Source organism: Rhipicephalus microplus, chromosome X (assembly GCF_043290135.1).
Source record: "Rhipicephalus microplus isolate Deutch F79 chromosome X, USDA_Rmic, whole genome shotgun sequence".
NCBI lineage: Eukaryota > Metazoa > Arthropoda > Arachnida > Ixodida > Ixodidae > Rhipicephalus > Rhipicephalus microplus.
In genome coordinates, this window is record NC_134710.1 from 60,994,273 (window position 1) to 61,020,756 (window position 26,484).

At 47.1% G+C, this 26,484-nt stretch overlaps 1 protein-coding gene across 4 annotated transcripts in view; it reads right to left on the minus strand.

Moving 5' to 3' along the window:
* Positions 1-485: 485 nt before the first annotated feature.
* The window catches only part of LOC119176096 (MPN domain-containing protein), a 98,296-nt gene continuing 72,297 nt past the window's right edge, over positions 486-26,484 (minus strand). For 3 of the 4 annotated variants that reach the window (XM_075876911.1, XM_075876910.1, XM_075876912.1), the window contains 3 exons: positions 23,813-23,902; positions 20,505-20,659; positions 486-1,506 (listed from right to left, as the gene is read on the minus strand). In XM_075876911.1, the coding sequence (XP_075733026.1) occupies positions 1,410-1,506; positions 20,505-20,659; positions 23,813-23,902 (342 nt within the window). In that variant the 3' untranslated portion in view covers positions 486-1,409. Of the gene's footprint in view, positions 1,507-19,194; positions 20,660-23,812; positions 23,903-26,484 lie in introns of those variants that run through there. The other variant, XM_037427227.2, reaches the window with a different exon arrangement.

Below are 26,484 nucleotides of genomic sequence, written 5' to 3' on the forward strand. Positions count from 1 at the left end.
TCAGTCTAAAAGATATCTAAATACTATTGGAAGCTCTTCTTTTCCCCGCCCAAGAATTGATCACAAAATATACGGATTTGGCTCCAAGTCGCATCTAACAAAGAAAAACGAAATTTGCACGTCTTTCTTTCTATGTGAGCGTAAGTAGTTTTCCAAAGTTAAAACAAAATTCATTGCCTGAAAAAGCTATTTAAGCTTATGAATGTGTGAATATTGTTAATTGTGTAAATGAATTGAAAGGGCATGGGACAACCTTTTCATAAAAAAAAGAAGTTGTGGATTTTTCATAAAAACCACAAGATATTATGAGGCCAAGGAAGGTCTCAGGGTCGTTAGTTGTGTTTATAACTGTATTGCAGTAGTTTTGATATGAAAGCCAATAAAGTGGACGAAAAGGCAACTTGCTGCGGGCAGCTACAGCAGCGCTCGTGCACTTGATTGTGTATTTATGTGCACTAGTGTGAGTAGAGAACAGCACATATGACTTTACTTTCTTCACGTATTTATTATTGCACTACACAGAAATCAGTACAATTAACAACGCCTACACCTTCCTTGACTTTATTATCTATTGCTTTTTATTAAGGTTATATAAAAAAAAAACAAGGCCTTAAAAATTCTGCTTTTTCGTTCATTCGGAAGACCCCTCAGCATATTCTTGCAAAATGACAACACAAGAGTATTTCTTTTGGCTAAGTTCTGTAACGAAGGGGTGCTGAAAAAGTGGCATTGCCGAGTTGCGTTGCAGGGCCCACTGAAGGACCCGTAAAGTGTGTGTGTGTGGGGGGGGGGGGGGGGTCAGAGTGCTACAACCACACACCTCTTCCAGGTAAAAATTTCGGGTTACGCTAAGCGCGTTAGGGCAGCGGCCACCTCCATTTAGGCAACAATCTGGTTAATCTGGTTAATTTTCTGAAAATAAAAATGTTTTCTACCACCACCACCCCTGACATGAACGTCGGCACAACTATTCCTGAGCACTTTCCTTCTCCTCTCAGAACTTCCCATTCTCTTGTGGGGGGCCCTCAAGTCCCTCTTGCACTGAACGTTGCCGAGAAACGCTTTCGAGTTTTGTGCGTGTGTGTGTGTGTGGGCGGGGAGGGGGGGCTTCATCACGGACAAGTCTATTTTTGCAGATATCTACAGGTCCCAATTTAAGGTGCACCTGGATAAAAAAAAAAGCAAAAGAGAGTGGCCAATCCGACGTTTCCTGTGTTTTTATACTTGCATCAGGCCCTGCTTGAACAATTGATACGCATGTCACATGCTGAAACGTACATTATACTGCCGTAGACATGCAAGGTGCTAGGCTTTCAAGACAGGAACATATGTGAAGCCAGAAAACTGGATTCGCAACCAAGCAAGGATCAGCAATGCCATATATATATATTTTTTTGCCGATGACTAAATCATTTCCCCCCTCTTGCTTTCCATGGGCGTCCAAAACTTACACAATGCAGGACTGCAATTTTCTTATACAGACCTTTCAAAGCGTGCACATGTGGCCTGTAATAGCAAAAGCAAGGTGTTCGTCAACCTTCAGTTTCAAAAAGCAACAGTCAAGTATTGTACAGTCAGAAAAAAGAAATTATACATGTAACACAAGAGTGTGTGAAAATAGCTGATAGCACCCTCTTAAGTGGAAAGTTGCCTGGTTTCACAACACTTTTTTGAGCAGATGTGAGACTTTTTGCACTTGCGGGCATGCCGGACTTCCACCAAGTCTTCTTTTTACCTAGTGCGAAATTGGGGAAAAAAAAAAGCTGCTCGCGATGCTAACATAAGATAAAAAAAAAAATACCATATGCACAGTCGTGGTAACACATGATTTTGCTGCAAAGGAGAAGATTACATGTCATGTAACCGGCAGGCTTTAGATGAGTTGCTTTCTGCTGGAAACCCGCGTGTCATGAATATTATCAGGTGTTTTATGTCCCGAAACCTCGGTACGATTATGAGAGACACTGTAGTGGAGGGCTCTGAAAATTTTGATCATCTGATGAACTTTAATGTGCACTGACATCGCAGAGCACATAGGCTCTAGCATTTCACCATCGAAATGCGAGTGCTGCAGCTGGGATCAAACCCATGACCTTTGGGTCGGCAGCCGAGCACCATAACCGCTACACCACAACGAACTTGTGTTATGAAAATGGAATGAGCTTGACACTCTAGCCACCTGTGCGCTCATGAACACTAGCACTGCATGTCACCATTTTAATACTCCGACCTCCACTTGTGCTTTATCCATTGGAACTGTATTTCTTCAGCCAGTATGACAGACCATAACTTCTGTATGTTTCGAACTGCAGTAGCCTTACTTTGTCACATGCAACACTTCAAACACACGTGCTGGATTTCCACCATAGCTGGCATGACATAACATACTGCTGCTTTCGACTAAACACACCAATATTGACATAAAATATATGACAGCCAAGAATTTTTTTTTCCTGTGTTATTCCATGTAAAAACCACAATATCATTATCAGGTGCATTGTGCTGATGAATAATTTTGACTACCCTAAGTTTGTTAACGTGCAACTAAATCTGAAACATACATGGGCATTTTAGCATTATGCCCCCCCTTAAATGCAACTGACATCACAGAGAATCAGGGGGGTAGGCGAAATATTTTTCGGGGTTGGGGTGGCACCTTTATCTGAAGCGGGGTCTAACAGGCAGACGTGGTTGAGTGTCATTTTGTGCTTTATGGCGCAGCATCAATTCTACCCCACTGCTGGGAATTGATGCTGTGCCCTAAAGTCGAACAGAATGCCATCATTAAAAAGCCACCAGAAGGATGATTTTCAAAAATTCGTTCCAGTTAAGCTAATTTTGCATGAAAACTAGCTAGACAACAATGATTAAACTTCCCGTTGGCCACACTTCTAGAGTACCATGTATAAAAAAACACAGAGACAGTCAGATGTAAAAAGTGAGCATGTGACACTCTATCTCATAACTGGAAAGAATGTTATGGAATGCACAACACAGCGGTATCATGGATAATATCTGTCTCCCTGAAGATGACGATGTCCCTTAACTATTGATGCAAAATGTGTCAAAGAGCTGATGCATTAATACAGCATAACTTTTGTGACACACTGCTCTTGCAAGAAAGCACTGCCTGCAAGAATTTGTAAACATTCAAACTTAAAATTTAGTATCAGCTTTCTAAACAACATATAATCTTCAAATGCTTCCCTTCAGTGTTCACAACTTCACTGACTCAACATGGCATTTGAGATCTTTACATTTCAGAAGTCAGTGCTACAGTGATGTTTACAAATTGACATCATGCTTGTGTGTACACAATTTGGGCATACTGCATTAACAACACCACGCATGGCACATGAATACCAAATGCTTGGCGATACTAGTCAATGAACGCCAAGAAAGATAATGTCGTGTTCACATGAAGGTCAACTTGGCAAGCTGCATCGCATACATACTGCCCTTCAAGCTTTTTTTCTCTTGTTCAGGCCTTATTTTAGCCCCTAATTTCCAACCTCTATGAGTTGTCATGAATTATTATACAATGAAAAACAACTTTTACTGGGTTTTTCTATTAGAAGTGGTTTATCTTTACATTGTTGCAGAAATTCCCAATTAATAGAAATGCCTTCAATTTCAGCGAAAAAATCAACATACCCATTCAGTTCATTAGACAATTTTTCATCGAATGCCCTTCACAGTACCGAATACTATATTGTCGCGGTACAACGCGAATAAAACACAGATACACCTTGGGACGACGAAAGGCAGCGTGTCCTAAACAGCTCAGTCACAAGATCGTCTTCTTCAGCCTCGAGAGAAGCTAGAGGCCCACTACCTCGTGCCCACTAAATGCCCCATCATCGTTATCGTCCACATGTCGACACGCGTCATTTGCCTCTCCACCAAAGAGCATCGCCCCGATGCGCAGTCTGTAATGCAGTTTTTTTAAAAAATTAAAGTATCATGCAATCACTCGCTGACGTAGGGTTTCATGCGGACTACGTGAACGAGTTCAGGATGGTGCTGGCGACGCCCTGTACTATACGAACAGTCGGGAACAACTTCGTAAGTGACATCGCTCAGTCGTCGCACAACTAGGTACGGTCCAAAGTATCTTCTTAAAAGTTTTTCGGAAAGTCCTCGTTTTCGTATGGGCGTCCAAACGCATACTTTGTCGCCAGTTTGGTAGACGACTGTTCTGCGGTGAGCATTGTAGCGGCCTGCATCGTAGTCTTGCTGCTGGCTGATCCGTAAACGTGCAAGTTGCCTAGCTTCTTCTGCGCGTTCCGTAAACATGTCGGCGTCCGGAACGATGTCGTCGCCTTCGTGCGGTAACATTGCATCAAACATGGTTCGTACTTCCCGTCCATGAACGAGGCTGAAAGGTGTCATGCGGGTCGTTTCTTGCTTGGCCGTGTTGTATTCAAACGTTATGTAAGGCAAGATTGTATCCCAGTTTTTGTGTTCGACGTCAACGTACATCGAAAGCATGTCTTCAATGGTTTTGCTTAGACGCTCTGTCAGCCCGTTTGTTTGTGGGTGGTATGCGGTGGTTTTACGATGCGTTACTCCACTCAGCATCAAAACATGGTCCAAAAGAGCTGCTGTAAATGCGGTTCCTCTGTCTGTGATTACGACGGTTGGTGCACCATGCCTCAGTACAATATTCTCGATAAAAAATCTTGCCACCTCCGCTGCTGTACCTCTCTGGATAGCCTTTGTCTCGGCATAACGGGTCAAATAATCCGTCGCGACGATAACTCATCGGTTGCCTGCAGTAGAAGTAGGGAGTGGGCCCAAAATGTCCATGCCGATCTGGTGGAATGGAGTCATTGGGACCTGTACAGGTTGCAGGAGGCCAGCTGTTTTAGTTGGCGGTGACTTGCGTCGCTGGCAGTCGAGACAGGTACGGACGTGGTGCTTCACGGCTGTGGTTAGTCTTGGCCAGTAATACCTTTGCTGTACCCTGGCCAACGTTCTTGTGTAACCCAAGTGGCCAGAGGTAACCTCGTTGTGGCATGCTTTCAGTACTTCGGTGCGAAGGGCTGTTGGGATGACGAGCAGATAGGCAGATCCCGTCGACGAAAAATTTCTTTTATAGAGTACTCCGCCACGTAAACAAAATGATGACAACGCTCTTGCGAAAACTCTTGGCGCCTTCCGAGATCTGCCTTCCAAGTAGGTAATTAAGCCAAGCAACTCAGCGTCGTCTCGTTGTTGCTGCGCAATGGTGGTCGTGTCGAGGACACCGAGAAATGATGTTTCCTCCTCCTTGGGTAGGGTTGCCGACTCAATGGGTGAACGGGACAAACAGTCGGCGTCCATATGTCGCTTCCCTGACTTATGTACGACTGTCATGTCGAATTCCTGCAGCCTGAGACTCCAACGCGCTAATCGGCCGGTAGGGTCTTTAAGATTAGTTAACCAACACAGTGAGTGGTGGTCGCTAATTACTTTGAAGGGGCGGCCATATAAATACGGACGAAATTTTGTAACCGCCCATACCACGGCGAGACACTCCTTCTCAGTCGTGGAGTAATTAGCCTCAGCACGTGTTAACGTTCTGCTTGCGTAAGCGATTACCCTTTCTGCGCCATTTTGCTGCTGCACAAGCACAGCTCCCAGACCGACATTGCTAGCATCGGTGTGAAGCACCGTAGGGGCTCTCTCGTCGAAGTGGGCAAGGACTGGGGGTGTTTGTAGTCGCTGGCGAAGATCGTTAAAAGCAGCTTCCTCTTCGTTATTCCACTCAAAGGTGACGTCTTCTCTTGTTAGGCGAGTTAGTGGTGATGCTATGCGTGCGAAGTCCGCGATAAATCGTCGATAATACGCGCAGAGGCCGAGAAAGCGTCTGACAGCCTTTTTATCGGTCGGCATAGGGAACTGTTCTACGGCTGCGATTTTTTCAGGATCGGGACAAATACCAGCATGACTGACGACATGACCAAGAAATCGCAGCTCTTCGTAGCAAAAGTGGCACTTCTCAGGCTTCAACGTCAGGCCCGCGGACTGTATGGCTCGTAAGACCACCTCAAGTCTTTCAAGGTGCTCGTCAAACGTCGCGGAAAACACTATGACGTCGTCCAGATATACTAAGCATGTTTTCCACTTCAACCCAGAAAGCACGGTATCCATGAGTCTTTGAAAGGTAGCAGGGGCTGAGCACAAACCGAATGGCAAGACCTTAAATTCATATAACCCATCTGGTGCCACAAAAGCGGTCTTCTCGCGGTCTCTCGGGTCCACCTTGATTTGCCAATATCCACTCCGCAAGTCCATTGAAGAGAAGTATCGAGCATGTCGAAGTCTGTCGAGAGAGTCGTCTATACGCGGTAGTGGATATACGTCTTTCTTGGTCACCTGATTTAGCTTCCGGTAATCCACACAGAACGCAGGCTGCCGTCCTTTTTCTTAACGAGGACTACAGGCGACGCCCAGGGGCTCTGTGAAGGCTGAATGACGTCATCTTCAAGCATTCTGTCTACCTGCTGTTGTATCGCTTCACGTTCTTTTGGAGCCACGCGATAAGGGTTCTGGTGAATAGGTCTCGCCGTTTCCTCGGTAATTATTCGATGCCTGGTTAGAGGCGTGCGGCCAACTCTTGATGTTGTCGAAAAGCAGTCTTGAAATTTGGCCAGTAACTCAAGGAGTCTGCGTCGATCGTCTTTTGGCAAAGTAATGCTAACGTCCAGAACAGGCGCTGAATCAAGATTTAGCGACTCGTCGACTACCGCCAAGCAGCCTTCGGCATCGATGACATCGTCGAAGTAAGCGACAGCCGTGCCTTTAGGAAGATGCCGGCGCTCAGCACTAAAATTGGTCAGCAGCAAGTCCGTGCGTCCAGCAGCAACTCTGACGATACCTCGTGCGACAGAAATACCGTGGGTGAAGAGCAGCGAGCTTATTCGGTCCGCAACTCCTTCGGCGTCAAACTGAGCAGCGGCGGCCACAGAAACAAGCGTGCATGACCTCGGAGGGAGAACCACATCGTCATCAGTAAGACGCAGTTGGTTTGGTCGCGCCTCTGGGGAATCGGGTAAGCCCGAACTGTTGCAAAACGTAATCAAGCTCTCTGGTATGTTGATGACGGCACCATATTCCCGTAAAAAGTCCATGCCGAGAATTACGTCTCTGCAGCATGCGGCAATAACGACGAACGACGCCGTGAAAGGAGAACCTCTGATGTCAATTCTTGCGGTACATCTTCCCGAGGGCATCAATAACTGGCCTCCTGCTGTTCTTATATGAGGGCCCGTCCACAGCGTCTTCACTTTTCTGAGGCTGTCGGCGAGGTCCTGACTGATAATGGAGAAGTCGGCACCAGTGTCGACTAAAGCTGTCACTTTCTGGCCGTCGAGAAGAACACTAAGGTCAGCAGTCACAATTTCATCGCTTTCACGGCTTATCGGCTGTATGGCGTCGTGCTGTGGAGGCTTCTTGTCGTTATCTTTATGGCCTGCAACCTTGCCCCCGGAGGTCGCCGCTCTCAGTTTCCCCGGCGCGGGCTAGGTGACCTTCTTGTATTAAGGTTTGCATAGGTGCGGTGGTGCGACAAAGGCGAACGCGCGGGGGACGGAGAGCGGGACTGACGTCTCGGACCAGGAGGCTGAGCAGGCATTGCCTTTTCTGCAGTGGTAGAGCCGTCCTCAAAGTGATAACGGGCTCCATAGAAAGAGGTGTCGTCACGGCGCGGAGTGTATTCGTCGTTGGCACGTCGACCGTCAAACCAAGGTCGTTGAGGACGGAATGAATCACCTCGATGCCAGCAATGACGGGCAATATGTCCTGCACCTCCGCAGTGAAAGCATAGTGGACGCCTGTCCACGGTGCGCCATGCATCTGTTTTCCGGGTCGGTGGACGCGTCGATGCCCATGGGGTGGCTGTTGATGGCTGGTTGTGTGGCTGTAGCGTAGGTGTTTGATGCAGTGTCTGCTCTTGTGGTGGATACGAAGGGGCCATCGGCACCTGGTGGTACAGCGTCGGCATAGCGGGTGGTGGACGTCGGAGAGCGGCAGCGTAGCTCATAGGACGCTGCTGAGCATCAGGACTAGCCGTAGACAACGCTTGGTGGATTTCATCGCGTACGACTTCAGCGATCGATGCGATGGGATTTTCAGCAACAGGATTCCGCAACTTCTGCAGTTCCTCGCGAACTATCTCCCTAATCAAGTCTCGCAAGCAGCTCTGACTCTCAGACGTCATGGCGGTAGCATTGATTGGGACATTGCAGAACATGCGGTCATATTGCCTGCAGCGTTGATGAAGGGCCCGCTCGATAGCCGTAGCCTCCTTAATGAAGTCAACCACGGTAGTCGGAGGGTTGCGCAGTAGCCCGGCAAAAAGCTGCTCCTTGACACCGCGCATGAGGTAACTCAACTTTTTATCTTCCGTCATGTGCGGGTTAGCTCGTTGAAAGAGACGAGTCATGTCCTCGGCAAACATTGCAACGGTTTCGTTGGGTTTTTGAACCCGTAGCTCCAATAACTGCTGCGCGCGGTCCCTTCTATCGATATTGGCGAAGGTATCGACGAACTTCTCTCGAAAGTCGGGCCAAGCTGACAGATTGCCTTCTCTATTCTCATACCAAGTACGAGCACCGTCGTCAAGGTAGAAATAGGCGCGCCAAAGCTTTTCCTGTTCCGACCAATGATTTACCTTGGCAACACGCTCATAGTGGTCAAGCCAGTCGTGAACGTCTTCATGGGCACCGCCACTAAAGCGATCGGGAACGAGGGGTTGAAAGAGGGTCACCTGAGATGGGTGCGTCGGAAAGCTGCCTTGGGGCACCTGTTGCGAGCTTGCGTTGGCCATTGGTTGAGCTGTGCGGTGCCTAGCAGGTTCCGGCGAGTGAGTCAGCTCTGGCGCGAGGCCTCGCAACCGTCGACTGGAGCGATGCACCGGTGTTTCTACAGGTGACAGTGCGTTTGGACTCGATGAGCGGCTCCCAGCGGGCGTGTGGAGCATCAGACAGGGTTGCGGCCCAGCGCCTCCACCAGTGTCGCGGTACAATGCGAATAAAACACAGATACACCTTGGGACGACGAAAGGCAGCATGTCCTGAACAGCTCAGTCACAAGATCGTCTTCTTCAGCCTCGAGAGAAGCTAGAGGCCCACTACCTCGTGCCCACTAAATGCCCCATCATCGTTATCGTCCACATGTAGACACGCGTCAATATCAATACAAACTTTCTCACACATTCCTAATTGTCTTTAACACGATTTGCTTACCATGTTGATTGCAACGTGATTCACGTGACAGCAGTGATTTGATTTTTCTGTGCAGCTGAGCGCAGAGTTTTCCTGTAGTATAATATAAGTAGCATCTTCACTATCAGGCCAAAGTTTCAAAGAAGTGTGATTCAACAGTAGGTCATGAAGTGTAAGGAACGGGATCTTCAACAGCATCGCTACTACTACATTAAGATATTGCCATGCGTGCTCTTCATTACTCTTGAACAGGCAAACGAAGCGTTGTGGTGCTTTGTATATCACAATTCACATAAAGAGTTTGGTCACGAAACCAGACCAATTACGCATATTGAGTATAAACTCATGCTTATTAAATAAAGCAGCCTTTGTCTATGTCGTATAAAATGTAAAATGACAAGTGGTTTCTGATGTATTCATGTAAAACTGCTACGAAAAATTGTAATTATTTCATAAATGCTAAAAACACGTGAAAAAAACACAATAATGCGCAATACAAGAGAATATTGCTGAACACTGAGTGCTGCTTTCCTGTAGCTTCGAACAAGTCTACATTATATTGACATGTTTACATGAACAGAATGAAACTGCTATTATCAAATTGAAAAAACACATCACACTTAGGATTATGGAGCTGTACTCTGCACATAAAACAAGATTGCCGTGGCAAGTCGTGGCTTCCCACGGCAATCTCTGTCACGACCGAGCGCGCCATGTTCAAATCAGCCAATGGCTGATAGATGGGCTTTCTAGGCTTTCTAATATTATAGCGCGTGCTGTGCTATAATATTTGGCTTGCGTGTTGTCGGAAGCCTTTACTACCGATCGGCAGTGCTTTCTGGCTATGCTCAGAAAGTGTTACAGGGCCCCTTTAAACATGTAGAGCACAATGGGCAAACCATCAGTACATGCTATATTGTCGCGGTACAGCGCGAACAAAAGGCAGATAAAAAGCCATGTCTTCGGTAATTATCCGATGCTTGGTTAGAGACGTGCGGCCAACTCTTGATGTTGTCGAAAAGCAGTCTTTGAATTCGGCCAGTAGCTCAAGAAGCCTCTTTCGCTCATTCTTAGGCAAAGTAGTGCTAACGTCGAGAACTGGTGTTGAATCAAGTTTTGGCGCCTCATCGACTACTGCCAAGCAGCCTTCTGCGTCTGTGATATCGTTAAAGTAAGCGACGGCCATGCCTTTTGGAAGGTGCCGGCGCTCACCACTAAAATTTGTCAGAAGCAAGTCCGTGCGTCCAGCGGCGATACTGACGATGCCTCTTGTGACGGAAATGCCGCGTGTGAGGAGGAGCGAGCTTATTCGGTCTGCAACTCCTTCGCCGTCAAACTGGACAGCCGCTGCCACAGAAACAAGCATGCATGACCATGGAGGGAGAACCACATCGTCATCAGTAAGACGCAATTGGTTTGGTAGCGCCTGTGGACAATCAGGTGCACCCGAACTGTTGCAAAACGTAATCAAACTGCCTGCAAAATTGATGCCGGCGCCGTACTCTCGTAAGAAGTCCATACCAATAATTAGATCCTTGCAGCATGCGGCGAGAACGACGCATCGAAAGAAGAACCAACCTCCTATGTCAATTCTCGCTGTGCATCTTCCAGAGGGCATCAATAACTGACCACCTGTCATCCTTATTTGAGGGCCTGTCCACGACTTCTTCACTTTCTTGAAGCGGATGGCGAGGTCCTGACTAATAATAGAAAAGTCGGCACTGGTGTCCACTAAGGCTCTTACTTTCTGGCCGTCAAGAAAAACACTAAGGTCGGCGGTCACAATGTCGTCACTCTCACGTCTTGTCGGCTTTACAGCATCGTGTAATGGGGGCTTGTCATTGTCATCTTCATGGCCTGCAACCTTACCTCCAAAGGTCGCCGCCCTGTTTCCCCGGCGCGGGCTGGGTGACCTTCTTGCGTTAAGGTCCGCGGAGGTACGTCGGTGTGACAAAGGTGAATGAGCGGGAGAAGGACAGCGGGATTGATGTCCCAAACCTGGCTGGTGGGTAGGTATTGCCTCCTCGCCAGAAGTACGGTAGTCGTAAAAGTGAGAACGGGCTCATTGGAAAGAGGTGTCTTCCCGGCGTGGTATGTCTTCTTCGTTCGCACATCGATCGTCAGACCATGTTCAAAGAGGGTGGAACGAATCACTGCGGTGTCAGCAATAATGGGCAATATGACCTGCACCTCCGCAGTTAAAGCATAGTGGACGTCGATCGATTGTGCGCCATGCGTCTGTTTTTCGGAGCGGTGGATGTCTGAGCCTCCCTTCTTGCGACGATGTCCATGGTGCTGCTCTGGACGGCTGGTGGTACGTCGGTTGGCTTGGCGGTCGGCTCCGGGTCTGCTTTTGGCGGTCAGCTCCGGGTCTGACGAAGCTCAGACTGCATACGCCTCCGATGCTCACTTCTGAATCCTCGCTGTTTTGGATACCGGACCGCATTTTGCATTCTCTCTCGATGAAGCTTTGGTCCTCGAGGACAGCCACGTTACATGCCAGGCCAGACACGCTGATGCAGTTGCTTGTGTTTTTCGCAGATTCCTCTAACTGCTCCAACTTCTCTCTCGTCCTCTCCATGGATTCCTGGAGCTGCGTCAAATCTTCTCCCAGTCTGGATTGTTCCGAGTTTCCCACTTGCATCTTTCTTGTCTCAAGCTCCTTCATCAGTCGCTTGTTCTCCATCGGCCGAGACAAGCACCTGCTTCAGCTCTGCAAGCTCTTCCTTCATGCTGTTATGTTTATTCCCCTTCTTCACGTGTGTGTGCAACAGAACACTGAGCTGCTTTTATAGTTTGGAGACATTTGGCAACAAAGTCCTCTGGCCGGCCTCGAGCCCTTGGATGCACTTCTCGTTCTCACTGCACTCGAGGGGCCGTTGGCACTGGTCGGTATGGCGGCGATATACCAGATGGTGAACGTCGGAGAGCGTCAGCATAGCTCATGGGACGGTGCTCGTCATCAGGACCAGTGGTAGAAAATGCGTGGCGGATTTTGTCGTGTACCAGTTCAGCGACGGACGCAACGGGGGTTTGAGCAACCGTAGTCCGGAACTTTTGTAGTTCTCCGTGAACTATCTCCCTAATGAGGTCTCGCTGGGAGCTGGGATGGAGGGCGCGCTCAATAGCCGTGGCCTCCTTGATAAAGTCAACTACGTTACTTGGAGGGTGGCACAGTAGCTCGGCGAAACGTTGCTCTTTAACGCCGCGCATGAGGTAGCTCAACTTCCTATCTTCACTCACAAGTGTGGCAGCTTGGACTAGTTGATATGGCATGACGATAGTTATAGCGCGAGAACAAAACGACGATAGTTATAGCGCAAGAACAAAACGACGGTAGTTATAGCGCGAGAACAAAACGACGACACAGAGAGCTCGCCGAAAAAGACGAGTCATATCTTCAGCGAACATAGCAACGGTTTCATTGGGTTTTTGAACCCGTAGCTCCAACAGCTGCTGCGCACGGTCGCGTCGATCGACATTGGCGAACGTGTCGACAAGCTCTTTTCGGAAGTCGCCGCAAGTGAACAGACTGGCTTCTCTGTTCTCATACCAAATTTTCGCACCGCCGTCAAGGTAGAAATAGGCGCGTGAGAGCTTTTCTTCTTCAGGCCACAGGGTAATCTTGGCAACACACTCATAGTGTTCAAGCTAGTCGTCAACATCTTCATGGGCGCTGCTGCTAATGTGATCGGGAACCAGCGGTTGAAAGATGGTTACCTGTGAAGGCTGTGTCGGCAGGGGACCTTGGGGCGTCGGTTGCGGACTGGCGTTGGCCATTTAGAGAGGTAATCCGCACCTGCGAGGTTCCGTGGAAGGAGTGAACTATGGCGTGAGGCCTATCTGCTGCCGACTGCACTGGTGAACGGGAGTTGCAATGGGTGGCAATGCGTCCGAGCTAGATGAACGGCTCCCAGTGGGAGTACAGCGCAAACAAAAGGCCGAAAAACGTTGTCACAGCGATTCTCAGCAGCCGAACAGCAAGATCACCTTCTTTTTTTTCTTTCAGCCAGAGCTCCACTATGTGGTGTCCGCCAAATCCCCTTGTCGTCGTTTTTGTCCACCAGAACACACGCGTCAATATGTACTGTACAATGTATAACTGTGTGGGATACATTGCACATGCACTGCAGTGCTGTAGTGGGCGTTATACAGCTGAACCTTGTTATAATGAAATCATGCCGGGTATGAAAATACTTTCATTTTAGGCATCCATAAAAACATCGGGGGAAAAAAACATCAAATATGTGACAACCTTCATACTAAAGAATAGAAGTTGGGTGTCTCAAACGTACCTGTAAAGGTTCTTCAACAAATATTGATGGCTCATTGGCACTTTTCTCTGTCATTCCCCTTCGGCAAAAGTCGAAAGAGGGAGGTGATGCGCTAGCTGCTAACCCTGCCCGCGACGGATCGCACATGGCACACAAGACCACATGCCGGGACAGTCAATCCGTGCAGAGGAGTCAACCCCGCCGCCGCCCCAAGATGGAGGCGCACTGGAATAACTCAGGTTGACGACCACAGTCGTCGGGGAGAGCAGGATGCAACGCCAATACTCCTGGTGCAGCACCGGTGCTGGCGAGCTGTAATCTGTTGTGCTCATCGTATGTTGTGGTCGTTGTCGTAACTGTCCGGACCGTTGGTGTATCGGTGGCGGCCACTTCTCCACGTGGCAGTCTTCGAACGCTGGTTACCCCAACAGCCATGGGGTCGTGACATCCCTGACGAAGCTCAGACTGCATACGCCTCCGATGCTCACTTCTGAATCCTCGCTGTTTCGGATACCGGACCGCATTTTGCATTCTCTCTCGATGAAGCTTTGGTCCTCGAGGACAGCCACGTTACATGCCAGGCCAGACACGCTGATGCAGTTGCTTGTGTTTTCCGCAGATTCCTCTAACTGCTCCAACTTCTCTCTCGTCCTCTCCATGGATTCCTACAGCTGCGTCAAATCTTCTCCCAGTCTGTATTGTTCCGAGTTTCCCACTTGCATCTTTCTCGTCTGAAGCTCCTTCATCAGTCGCTTGTTCTCCATCGGCCGAGACAAGCACCTGCTTCAGCTCTGCAAGCTCTTTCTTCATGCTGTTTTGTTTAATCCCCTTCTTCTCGTGTGTGTGCAACAGAACACTGAGCTGCTTTTAGAGTTCGGAGATTTTGCCAACAAAGTCCTCTGGTCGGCCTCGAGCCCTTGGATGCACTTCTCCTTCTCACTGCACTCAAGGGGCCGTTGGCACTGGTCGGTGTGGCGGCGATATACCAGATGGTGAACGTCGGAGAGCATCAGCATAGCTCATGGGACGGTGCTCGTCATCAGGACCAGTGGTAGAAAATGCGTAGCGGATTTTGTCGCGTACCAGTTCAGCGACGGACGCAACGGGGGTTTGAGCAACCGTAGTCCGGAACTTTTGTAGTTCTCCGTGAACTATCTCGCTAATGAGGTCTCGCTGGGAGCTGGGATGGAGGGCGCGCTCAATAGCCGTGGCCTCCTTGATAAAGTCAACTACGTTACTTGGAGGGTGGCGCAGTAGCTCGGCGAAACGTTGCTCTTTAACGCCGCGCATGAGGTAGCTCAACTTCCTATCTTCGCTCAGAAGTGTGGCAGCTTGGGCTAGTTGGTATGGCATGACGATAGTTATAGTGCGAGAACAAAACGACGATAGTTATAGCGCGAGAACAAAACGACGACACAGAGAGCTCGACGAAAAAGACGAGTCATATCTTCAGCGAACATAGCAACGGTTTCATTGGGGTTTTGAACCCGTAGCTCCAACAGCTGCTGCGCACGGTCGCGTCGATCCACATTGGCGAACGTGTCGACAAGCTGTTTTCGGAAGTCGCCCCAAGTGAACAGACTGGCTTCTCTGTTCTCATACCAAATTTTCGCACCGCCGTCAAGGTAAAAATAGACGCGTGAGAGCTTTTCTTGTTCAGGCCACAGGGTAATCTTGGCAAAACACTCATAGTGTTCAAGCTAGTCGTCAACATCTTCATGGGCGCTGCTACCAATGTGATCGGGAACCAGCGGTTGAAAGATGGTTACCTGTGAAGGCTGTGTCGGCGGGGGACCTTGGGGCGTCGGTTGCGGACTGGCGTTGGCCATTTAGAGAAGTAATCCGCACCTGCGAGGTTCCGTGGAAGGAGTGAACTATGGCGTGAGGCCTATCTGCTGCCGACTGAACTGGTGAACGGGAGTTGCAATGGGTGGCAATGCGTCCGAGCTAGATGAACGGCTCCCAGTGGGAGTACAGCGCAAACAAAAGGCCGAAAAACGTTGACACAGCGATTCTCAGCAGCTGAACAGCAAGATCACCTTCTTTTTCTTCTTTCAGCCAGAGCTCCACTATCTGGTGTCCGCCAAATCCCCTTATCGTCGTTTTTGTCCACCAGTACACACGCGTCAATATGTACTGTACAATGTATAACTGTGTGGGCTACATTGCACATGCACTGCAGTGCTGTAGTGGGCGTTATACAGCTGAACCTTGTTATAATGAAATCGTGCAGGGTATGAAAATACTTTCATTTTAGGCATGCACACAAACATCGGGGAAAAAAAACATCAAATATGTGACAACCTTCATTCTTAAGAATAGAAGTTGGGTGTCTCAAACGTACCTGTAAAGGTTCTTCAACAAATATTGATGGCTCATTGGCACTTTGCTCTGTCATTCCCCTTCGGCAAAAGTCGAAAGAGGGAGGTGATGCGCTAGCTGCTAACCCTGCCCGCGACGGATCGCACATGGCACACAAGACCACATGCCGGGACAGTCAATCCGTGCAGAGGAGTCAACCCCGCCGCCGCCCCAAGATGGAGGCGCACTGGAATAACTCAGGTTGACGACCACAGTTGTCGGGGAGAGCAGGATGCAACGTCAATACTCCTGGTGCAGCACCGGTGCTGGCGAGCTGTAATCTGTTGTGCTCATCGTATGTTGTGGTCGTTGTCGTAACTGTCCGGACCGTTGGTGTATCGGTGGCGGCCACTCCTCCATGTGGCAGTCTTCGAACGCTGGTTACCCCAACAGCCATGGGGTCGTGACATCCCTGACGAAGCTCAGACTGCATACGCCTCCGATGCTCACTTCTGAATCCTCGCTGTTTTGGATACCGGACCGCATTTTGCATTCTCTCTCGATGAAGCTTTGGTCCTCGAGGACAGCCACGTTACATGCTAGGCCACACACGCTGATGCAGTTGCTTGTGTTTTCCGCAGATTCCTCTAACTGCTCCAACTTCTCTCTCGTCCTCTCCATGGATTCCTGCAGCTGCGTCAAATATTCTCCCAATGTGGATTGTTCCGAGTTTCCCACTTGCATCTTTCTCGTCTCAAGCTCCTTCATCAGTCGCTTGTTCTCCATCGGCCGAGACAAGCACGTGCTTCAGCTCAGCAAGCTCTTCCTTCATGCTGTTTTGTTTAATCCCCTTCTTCTCGTGTGTGTGCAACAGAACACTGAGCTGCTTTTATAGTTCGGAGACCTTTGCCAACAAAGTCCTCTGGCCGGCCTCGAGCCCTTGGATGCACTTCTCGTTCTCACTGCACTCAACTACCTTCTTACTCAGTTTCACAGTTAGTGCTTGCACCTGACTTGCCTCTCAGTCATACTCCTCCTGGGCATGGGCAAGCTGCGCACGGAAATCAGATGCCTGCTTAAGTAGCTCATCTACCTGTGAGTCTTGAAGTACGTGCTGCCGTTGGAGCTCCTCTTCGTGTTTGCGTCGCATGTTTGACAGTTCAGTGTTCCTCTCAGCAACTGGCTCTCAAACCTGGCACACTGCTCCTAATGATCCTTGAGACGTTTTTGGGAATTTTCAAGCAGCCTGTTCATGCGACTGTGCTCCAGCGAGTCCTCAGCCAACCTTTTCTCCAGTGTACGAACCTTGTCCTTCAGTTCAGAAATGTGGTGGTTCTTCTCGGCAATCATGATGGTTGCCTTGGACTTGTAGACGTCATGCTCGTGCTCGAGACCATCACGTGCATCAGCCAAGCTTCCCAACTTGCGTTCCCACTGTCTGATGTGGGTTGTATGCTCCAGACGATCCACTTCGGCTTTAAGGGAAGCCTTGTCCCTCTCAAGGTCACAAGCACGAACCACCTCTGCACAAGACTCCGATTCATCTGGTGTTATTCCTGCGCCCCTGCATTCCGTTACTCTCGGTTTCTTTCTCTTATTCCTCGTCTTCTTCCTTCTTTTCACGTCTGCTGCTTCGTCATTGCGGGACTTTGTGACCGCATTCATAATCACTGCCCTCACTCGCTCTGCAGGGCCGTCTCATGTCATGTCAATGTCCCACATTACGCCAGCGCCTGCTCCAATGTCGGCGACATCCCATGAACTCTGTCGACACCAATGGGCCTCTTCCACGCCTCCATGGAGCTCACCTCCCTCCTCTGCGAAAGTGGGTACGGGCAGAGTAGATGGGTCGGCAATTTGCCGAGCAAAGCGAGCAAACTCTTTCAGGGATAAAAAAGAGCGATCCAACAGGTGTGGCTGGAAATGGGGGTGGCAGTGCCGCATAACGTGCGAATCTTTTAACGGTCTGAGAAGCAGTGAGGTCCGCTTGACGGAGGAGCTCCTGCATGGCCCGAACACAATCGCGCAGACCCTCCTCTGGATGTTGCGTTCGGGGGTCGAGCTCACGCCACATCCGGTAGTCGTAGGCGAGGGGCAGAAACTCTTCCCGCAATGCCGTGACGAAATGGTTCCAGGACTGAAAGGGTGGTTGAATACGTCGCCATCGTTTTGCGGCACCAGGCAGGGCAACTGGGAGGACCCGCCGGAGCACACCGGACTCTGAGAAGCCACTACCGGTCGAGTACACGAAAAGATTTTCAATGACGTCAACGACCGATTCCCTTGCGTCTTGACCGGAAAAGGCGGGCACGGTCAGTGGCGTCATCAGGGCCATGGTCGCAAACTGACAGGTACCGAAATTTCTGTGACCCAGGGGCAGGGTTCTTCCCATTGAGCGCCAAATGTAGGGGTTCAAGGCTGCTCAGCCCGGAATCCTGCAGGGAAAACGTGGAGCTACACCAGGAACCTTTTTTATTGCTCTAAGCCTCGGCCGCAACTGCCCGCTGCCAGCGGCTGCCGTGTGTCACCGAGCGCACCTGCGATCGTCGTCATCCTCTTCCTTCTGTAATCCGCAGGCTCACGGCTGCTGCTCCCGTAGACTTTGACGACTCAGACAGGTTGTTGTGAGCTTCACAGACAGCTGCAGGCGTGACGAAGAGGGCGACCGGGCATTTGAAGAAAGCGTGGGGGGGACGATTGCGTATAATTTAGAGAAGACGCGCATGTTGTGCTCTCATCGCAAAGTTAGTGCTGGAGCCATAGACAGCCCGAAGGTAACTTCACTTACAGCAGCAGATGTGTTTTGTAAAGGAGTGAGCTGCTATACCTATTCTGTATAATATTTCAGTCTTTTGCTACCACATTCATTGTCTCGCTCTTGCTCAGGTGAAGCTGGCACTTTTTTGCATTCTTGTATTTGTTGCTCATCCCAAAAAGTTTTTGTAATATTAAAGGTGCCCTGCAACACTTTTTGAGCATGGTCAGAAAACGCTGCCGATCGGTAGTAGACGCTCCTGAGAACACACGAGCCAAATGTTAGAGTGCAGCATGCAGCCTGGAATTCCCAATAAATTATCAAAGTCAGCTATAAACTGCTTTCTCTTACCTTGACAAATGACGTAAGACGCCCAAAAATCACTCGTAGATCCCCTATACGTCAGCCATTGGCTAATTTGAACATGGTGCGCTCGGTTATTACAGAGATCGCCGCGAGGCGCCTTCACTCGCCCACGCGTGCGCATGCGATCACACTGAAAAAGCCACGTATTTGAGGAAAAGAAGTACTCAAGGTCACGACGCGAACATGACGTTTTTTCTTTGCCCCCCCCATTCTTCCCTGCTTAGTTTCCAGCACTTTCGTCAGGACGAGAGAATGCGATTGCAGCGTGTGACAAAGCTTTGTAACTCCGCTTGTACTGGACGGATTCTTAAAATTTTTGCACCATTGAATTTGAGAACCAATACGCTTTTCCAGTGAATTAGTTCCGTAGTTACTCAAAAAAGTGTTTCAGGGCCCCATCAATGAACGCACCGAGCAAAGCACCCTATCCTTTTTTTTTCCAGGAAAAAAAATGCCTGTTCACTGCACAACTAAATACGGTATTGTCATTTCTTTTCCGCACCATGAAACGCCCAACCTTTACATTACACATACTAGCAAACACAGCACACATCGCTAGAAGATGACACAAATCACACACTCCCATTTGCACACACATTCGAAATGATTTGATGACTTGTGAAAGATCATTTCACATGATTTGCAACAGCGAACAAACTTTAAAATATTTATCAGAAAATATGTTTGAGCTGTGAGAAGACGTAAGCACTTTCAAGACCTGATGCAGTTGTGTTGAGCTATGACATCTTAACACAGCACAGAAAAATACGCAATTCTGGCACAGATGAAATATATACAAGAAAACAAGGATTTGCAGTACTTGTAAAAACCTGCCGTGGTCATAAAACATTTCTAAAACTACAAGAAACAATCTGCGAACATTTAAAACGAAGCTTGAAACGAGTAAATAAAGAACACTGAAATAATGGGCTAAAACAGTAAAGTATGCCCTTCGCTTCAAGTAGAGTGGAACTGGCACGATAAACATTGTCTACAAAATGTATAAAAGCACTAGGTTTTACACCCGGCAAAAAGACAAGGGAAAAAAAATGAAGGCCTACATACATATAATAATGATTACACTAAAAGCATGCATATACTAATGATTTTGCCTATTTTCAAAATTATCTACAAAGAGGCAGTTAAAATACTTGACAGGTATAATTAAAACTAGTATAAAGGCTTCCAGAGAATATATTTGCACTAAATGGCAGATTGGTGCTTATAGTTTGGCAAAAAAGAGCTAGAGTGAGTTGTATGGCATGACATATCACACCAGACAGTTGCGACACTAGCTTCAATCGATGATGCTCAAAGTGATGCACTGCTGTTAAACTGGCCACATGGTGAAACTCTTCAGTTAAATGATAAAATACCTCTACCTGCCCAATGATACTACAGAGCTCCACTGCAAGATGCTATGTGTGCGTACTTGCTTAAAATGTTGTAAATTTCTGGCAAAGTCACAGACTTTACAAGGCAACACCGCACTGAAACCAGCGGCTCAGGTTGTCCAGAGACTGCTTCATAAGCACACAGCGCCACTACACCGGCATGATGAGGCCCTTCACAAATTCCCAGAAGTGATCAACAGCTTGCCCTTGCGTGTCGCCACTCGTGACCTGCAGATCACGTGGAAGCTTGGATGTCAGCGAGCGTTTCAGTTTTTCCCAGTAGCTAATGTTATGTGGCTCAAAGTCCTTGCAAAAGTTGAGAGCGTCTGGTGATCCACGATAGTACTCCGACAGCAGGCGCTGTGGAAACAGATGAATAGTTTAATATGCTTCAGTCTACAGCATATAAAAACTGTAGAATCACTGGTATTCTCACAAATGATTAGAGTGATTTTACTTTCACCCTTCCCCAAGGACCAATACTGTGAATATCTTAGAATATTCATTAAGAGATTTAGAGGGACATGATTCACCCCCCCCCCCCCCCCCCCTTCCCCGAATCCACATAGAACACCTCCAGGTTTGAATGACTGGAGCCAGTGAACTGCATTTTTAAGTTCTTGCAAAACAATAAATACCTAGATGTCAGTGTGGAATACATATTTGTCCTAAATCTCACACATTCTGCTTATCGCTCTTATTAACAGCTTATTCTATCCTTCTCCACTGATCGAGTACAGGTTAGGATTAGGATATGTCTATAAACTGGCAGCACCAGTATAGTAAAGTGGCAGCACCAGTATAGATAAGTTGCCCCTGAAAAGCCTTGGTTTGCAGTTTAACCTCTTTTGCACCACAACTGAGCTCACTTCATTTGAGCATTTCTGGTAAAAACAGCCAATGATGAGCCCCCCCCCCCCCCCCTAGTTAATTCACAAAAATCTCAATTTTCTTGCAGACAGCATTCTCTCATGAATGACAGTAAGGAGCCTCAACCAGACATGTAAACACAAGAAAATAGGACCATACAATACAAATTCCAACGACCAATTCAATGGTTGCATTGTGGTGGAAAAGAAGGCAGAGACAAAACTTATCTGCGCATGTTCATGAATGGCAGTGCCACCTGTCAATCGGCCCCATACATGAGTCTGTCTTGGAGATAACTGTTTAGGCATTTTATTTACTTTTTGAGCAAGTTAATCATAGGTTGGCACTCCCATGAATTTCCAATACTACATACTGAGAGGCCTAGCCTCAACCATTATACCGGTGTCACATGTCCATTTTCGATCGCGATCAGGCGGCATCTGGGTTAAGTTTTTTTTTACTGTTATTGACTTCCTCACGCAAAGAGCATGATAAATCATTGTTGATAAATTTCATACCGATCGTAATTGACTGCGATTAGTAGTGCACTATGTGACACCGGCACCAGACACGTATCTTTTGTCTTGTGTTAGAAGCTCTTTCAAAAAACAACACATTACTGTAGAATCTTAGTTATATGATCAGGCTTGTATAAATTTCAGGGCGATACAAATTTTTCTGTGATCCTGATCAAGGCCCAATAGCCTGCGATTTGCTAGAGCATGGTTGTTAAAAAACCAATTTTTGCCCTGCAACATTTGATACGGATACGAATGCACACTACACCTCACATGCGAGCAGGTGCCACCCACATGGCCATGAAAGTTACTGCCATCAAGAGTGAGTGCAGGCACCATTGGCATGGGCGCCTCGCTGCCAGTTTTGCTGGTTGTCAGCATCACACATCACCAGTGTGTTATAATCTCCGAAATGCTGCGTGCAAATCTTGGAGGCCCCGATGCACCTAAGTCTGTATGCTTATACAGTAAATATGCCTGTGCTGATACGATAAAAGCTTGTTAATTGAAACTCGAAGGGTACTATAAAATTGTTTGAATTAAGCAGAGTTCCAATTAACAGAAAAATACTGGAATGAACGGTCATCATGCCACAATGCACCGGCAGAACCATAAGAAGCCACCTCTGGACACATCACAAATTAGGCACTACTACATGTTTATGGCAGGTGGCTAAATAAATAAATTTATTATAGCTCTAACAGCAAACACAATTAGTCAGGGATATGAAAGAAACAAGCACTGACAACCATTCATGTAAGCAGTGAGTCTTAATTTTTAAAATACATGATGCTATTCTTGCTCCAAAACACGTTATTTAGATGGCACAGTTAATGCATTCAAAATTAAAGATAACCAATAATTCGCATTTGCTTGCATTTCTTCTGTCATGACTCCATTGTTTGCAGCATGCTTAAGAGCTAGGGCAGTGTATGAATTCTCATCTGCTGAGAAATGCTGCTGTTTAGTTGTTTTGTACAACTAGACAATTTGGGCTGCAGTGAGGAGTGATGAAAACCAGAGGCTTCCAATTTGAAGCGACCATTGTCGATATCGACACAATCAAATTACCGGGAGTTTTCCCCCGCAGATATACATAGCACTGTGCCGGAACCAGGGCTGTTATTCAAATTAATTAAGTTCAAATTAAGCAAGTTTGAATTCACAAGCTTTAACTGTAGGTGACGTTGACTGTTCTTTTACAAAACAATCATTTTTAACAATGCTCCAAATTGTACGGGTACAGCCGAAAATTTTGCAAAAAGCAGACCCCACTCCACCACAAAGAAAGGGGGGAGAACACACAAATGACAGCCGTTCTAATATTTTCCGTGCCTTGGTCTATTGCATGCGGCATGCTTAAGTTACTCTTACTGCAGTTTAGTGGTGTCATATAAAAAAGTGCACTAATATAAAGAAGCGGCTACCACCTGTCATAGGATCATCACATTTACACACATGTGCCTAATTCACGAGCACCATCATGACCACTGGTGTCTAAAAACTTTACTGGCAATCATTCACAGCTGTCTATGACACAGCTGCAGCCCTGCAGTAAATAAAAGCGCATACTGGTTTTCTTTTGTAGCATTATTTTTTTGTTATTTCTTGTGATCCCCCAGATCCATGTCACAGAGATTTTTCTGAATATATGCCTGATGAAGTTTAGAACCCAAAAGAACAGCTTTTTGGCTTGAAAAACTCTAGATCACCAAAGATATTCAATCTGCACTGTGCACGGAATTAAGCACCACATCAAAACTTCAAGTAATCCAAATGAAATGCATGATTTCTTGAGCTAACGGGATGTAGTTGCTGAAGACGATGTAAATAGGTTAAAGTACATGTATAACTTCCTAAATTGACATTTTATTCCATAAGCAAGTGCAAGGATGACTCTATTCTCTCCCTGTGGATTGGGGCTGCACCACTGCTCAAAAGGTAATCTTTCACAGTAACAGCCCAAAGCTATGGTACAGAAGGCATAAGTCAGTGTAGAGTACTAGTTGACCGAAACAGTGCTTCCTCCCTTTTGAGCCATGGCCCAGGCTTTACTAGCACAATGTAACTGTGAATGAAGGAGTAAATCATTGGTTTTTTAGTGAGATGCAGCAATGCTACTTACCATTTCCATTAGAAGATCCTGAGTGAGGAATGAATCCTGTGCAACATTGTACATCATCTGCATTGGCCTTCCATATTCATTTGGTCTGTGCTGTAAGCAAAAGTGACAAAACTCAGTGACTATACTTCAATATTTAAATACTTCCCCCAAAAAACTTGGTAATTGTCAATAACTCGAGGAGGCTTTTCAGAGTGAATTAGCTCCAGTGTCCAAGACAAAATGCTAGCTGAAGAAAATGCCTATATACAGGGGTGCAACAGCTGAAATAGAATTTGGAGCAATTTTTGGAGAAGCAAAATGTTACTTTTAGAGCACGAATATCTAAAAAAAAAAGCCTGTTTTTTTTTTTTTATCACCAAAACCAAATTTGGAGCGGTATCAGAAAAAAAAAAAGAGAGGGAAGCTTACATTTAAAACCACCGCACTCAGCAAACAATGATAAAGTCTACATTAGCATTTGCCATGCCAGTGAAATCCTTTACCAGACTCTGAGGATTAAAATGTGGATTTGCCGAGCCGGAGACCTTAGCAGTAGCAAAAACAAAAAAACTGGCGCACAGTTCTGTTTTATTTTTTTAGGGCTGCACAAATGCTATAAGTGCTCCAAATGATTGCCAGCAACTTTTTTAGAGGTCAGCGACCATACGAGGTCTGTTAGTAAAACGTTCGACCTTATTTTTTATTTTATTTTTTTTGCAAGCAGCTGATGAATTTGAAACAAGCACGCTTGCATCAGCCAATCTTGAACCTTAGTGCGCATGCATGAATTTTTTCCCCCCTGCTAATAGCGTAAGTCACTGAGATGCAACGTTTGAGTGAGGTAGTGAGCAGTGCTCTCGTTGGTTTTTTCATTGCAAGGAAAATGACGGAGCGACTGGTGCTGAGCTACTGCATAAAACACTGCCCGAAACTGGGCAACAGCCAAGTGGAAACCATTGGGAAGATCAAGAGGGCTTTCGATGATGATGCTACGAGCTGCACACAGATTAAGGGGTGGGTCCAACCAGTTTAAGGACTGCTGCACATCGGTGGAGAGCAAGCCACGCTCCAGTCGGCTATCAACGTGCCACAATGACCGGGTGATTGCTGAAGTGAACGCTGTGGTGATGTGGGACCGTCGTGCAACTATCCGGGAAATTGCAGAAGAGGTGGACATTAGCACTTTCTCTGCACATTCCATTATTACCAAAGATTTGGCCATAAAGAAAGTAGCGAAGAAATTGGTGCCAAAACTGCTCTCGATAGAGCAAAAGCAACTTCTTGTTAAAGTCTCATTGGACATGCTGGATTTCACAAGCAGTGACATTGACATCATGAACACCATCATCACTCATGATGAGCCTTGGGTGTATGGGTACGACCCGAAAACCAAACCTTAGTCGTCACAGTCCAAGACCAAAGAAGTCCTGCCAAGGGCGCAGCAACGTCAAAGTGATGCTGAGTGCGTTTTTTGACTCCCACAATGTAGTACACCACGAGTACGCACCACAGGGTCAAACAATCAAGTACTACAGGGATGTCCTCTGTCGCCTATGTGATGCTGTGCGGCGCAAGAGACCCGAGTTGTGGTCAATACGAAACTGGCACATCCATCACGACAATCCTCCGGCAGTTAAACAGGCTCCTTACTCTCCTAATGTGGCCACCTGTGACTTCTGGCTGTTTCCCAAACTCAAGAAAACATTGAAAGAAGAGCAATTTCAGACAAGGGAGGACATTATGGCTGTAACAACAGCTGAGCTCCATTCAGAAAGAGGCCTTCTTGAATGCTTCCAAAAATAGCAGCACTGGGAGAACTGTTTGGAGTCTCAAGGGGACTACTTTGAGGGGGGTTAGGTTTCCAATGGTATAATTATGCCAGTTTTTTTCTTCCACCAAAGATCGGATACTTTTCTAACAGACCTCGTACTGATGATAATTGTGGTGCTTTTATAGCGCAAGGGCCATTTGATGACCAAAAAGCATCATTTCAGTAGATAAAAGATGTGGACAATGATACGGTACATGGCTGTATAGGGGCCTTAAAATTTCTCGCACTTACGTGGGTAAAAACAAGGAAGTATTAAATCATGACAGTGACCTGAAATGTGTGCAGTCAGAATGAATGGCAAAAGGTTGCGATAATAAAAGTATGGTGGAAATATATGGCATTCAGCACATGTGCGTCTCAACGCCCTTGTGTACAAGGGCCGCGAGCAGGTGCTTTGTACAATGTATCCACCATAGAGGCGACCTCTCTGGAGAGGTTGTGTAACAGAATGCCTGGATATATGACATGACAATTACGTACGTGTCTTAAAAAATCCAACAATGATTTATGTATGAAAAGGGGTTCCCTACCAACAAACATCGCAAGATGAAGTGGTATCTGTTTTCAGTAGGGTAGTGAAAAGCATTGCCTTCTTAGCGTGTCCAGTTTTTTGCACTGTATTAAAATGTTAAGCACTGTTTGTGCTTCACCACACCTCCCACACAAAAATAGAGCTTCCGCTCTGTTTTTTTGATGGTAATTGAGACAAGACAGCTTCATGTCCTTTCCTTGATCCTGCACCAATTTTATTGCTCGCACATACATCTCCATTCACCTGAGCGCCGTCAAAGGCAATTTTTCGCTTTTGAGACGCACGTACTCGCGAATATTTAGATATTTGTGAAAATAAATATTGTGGACT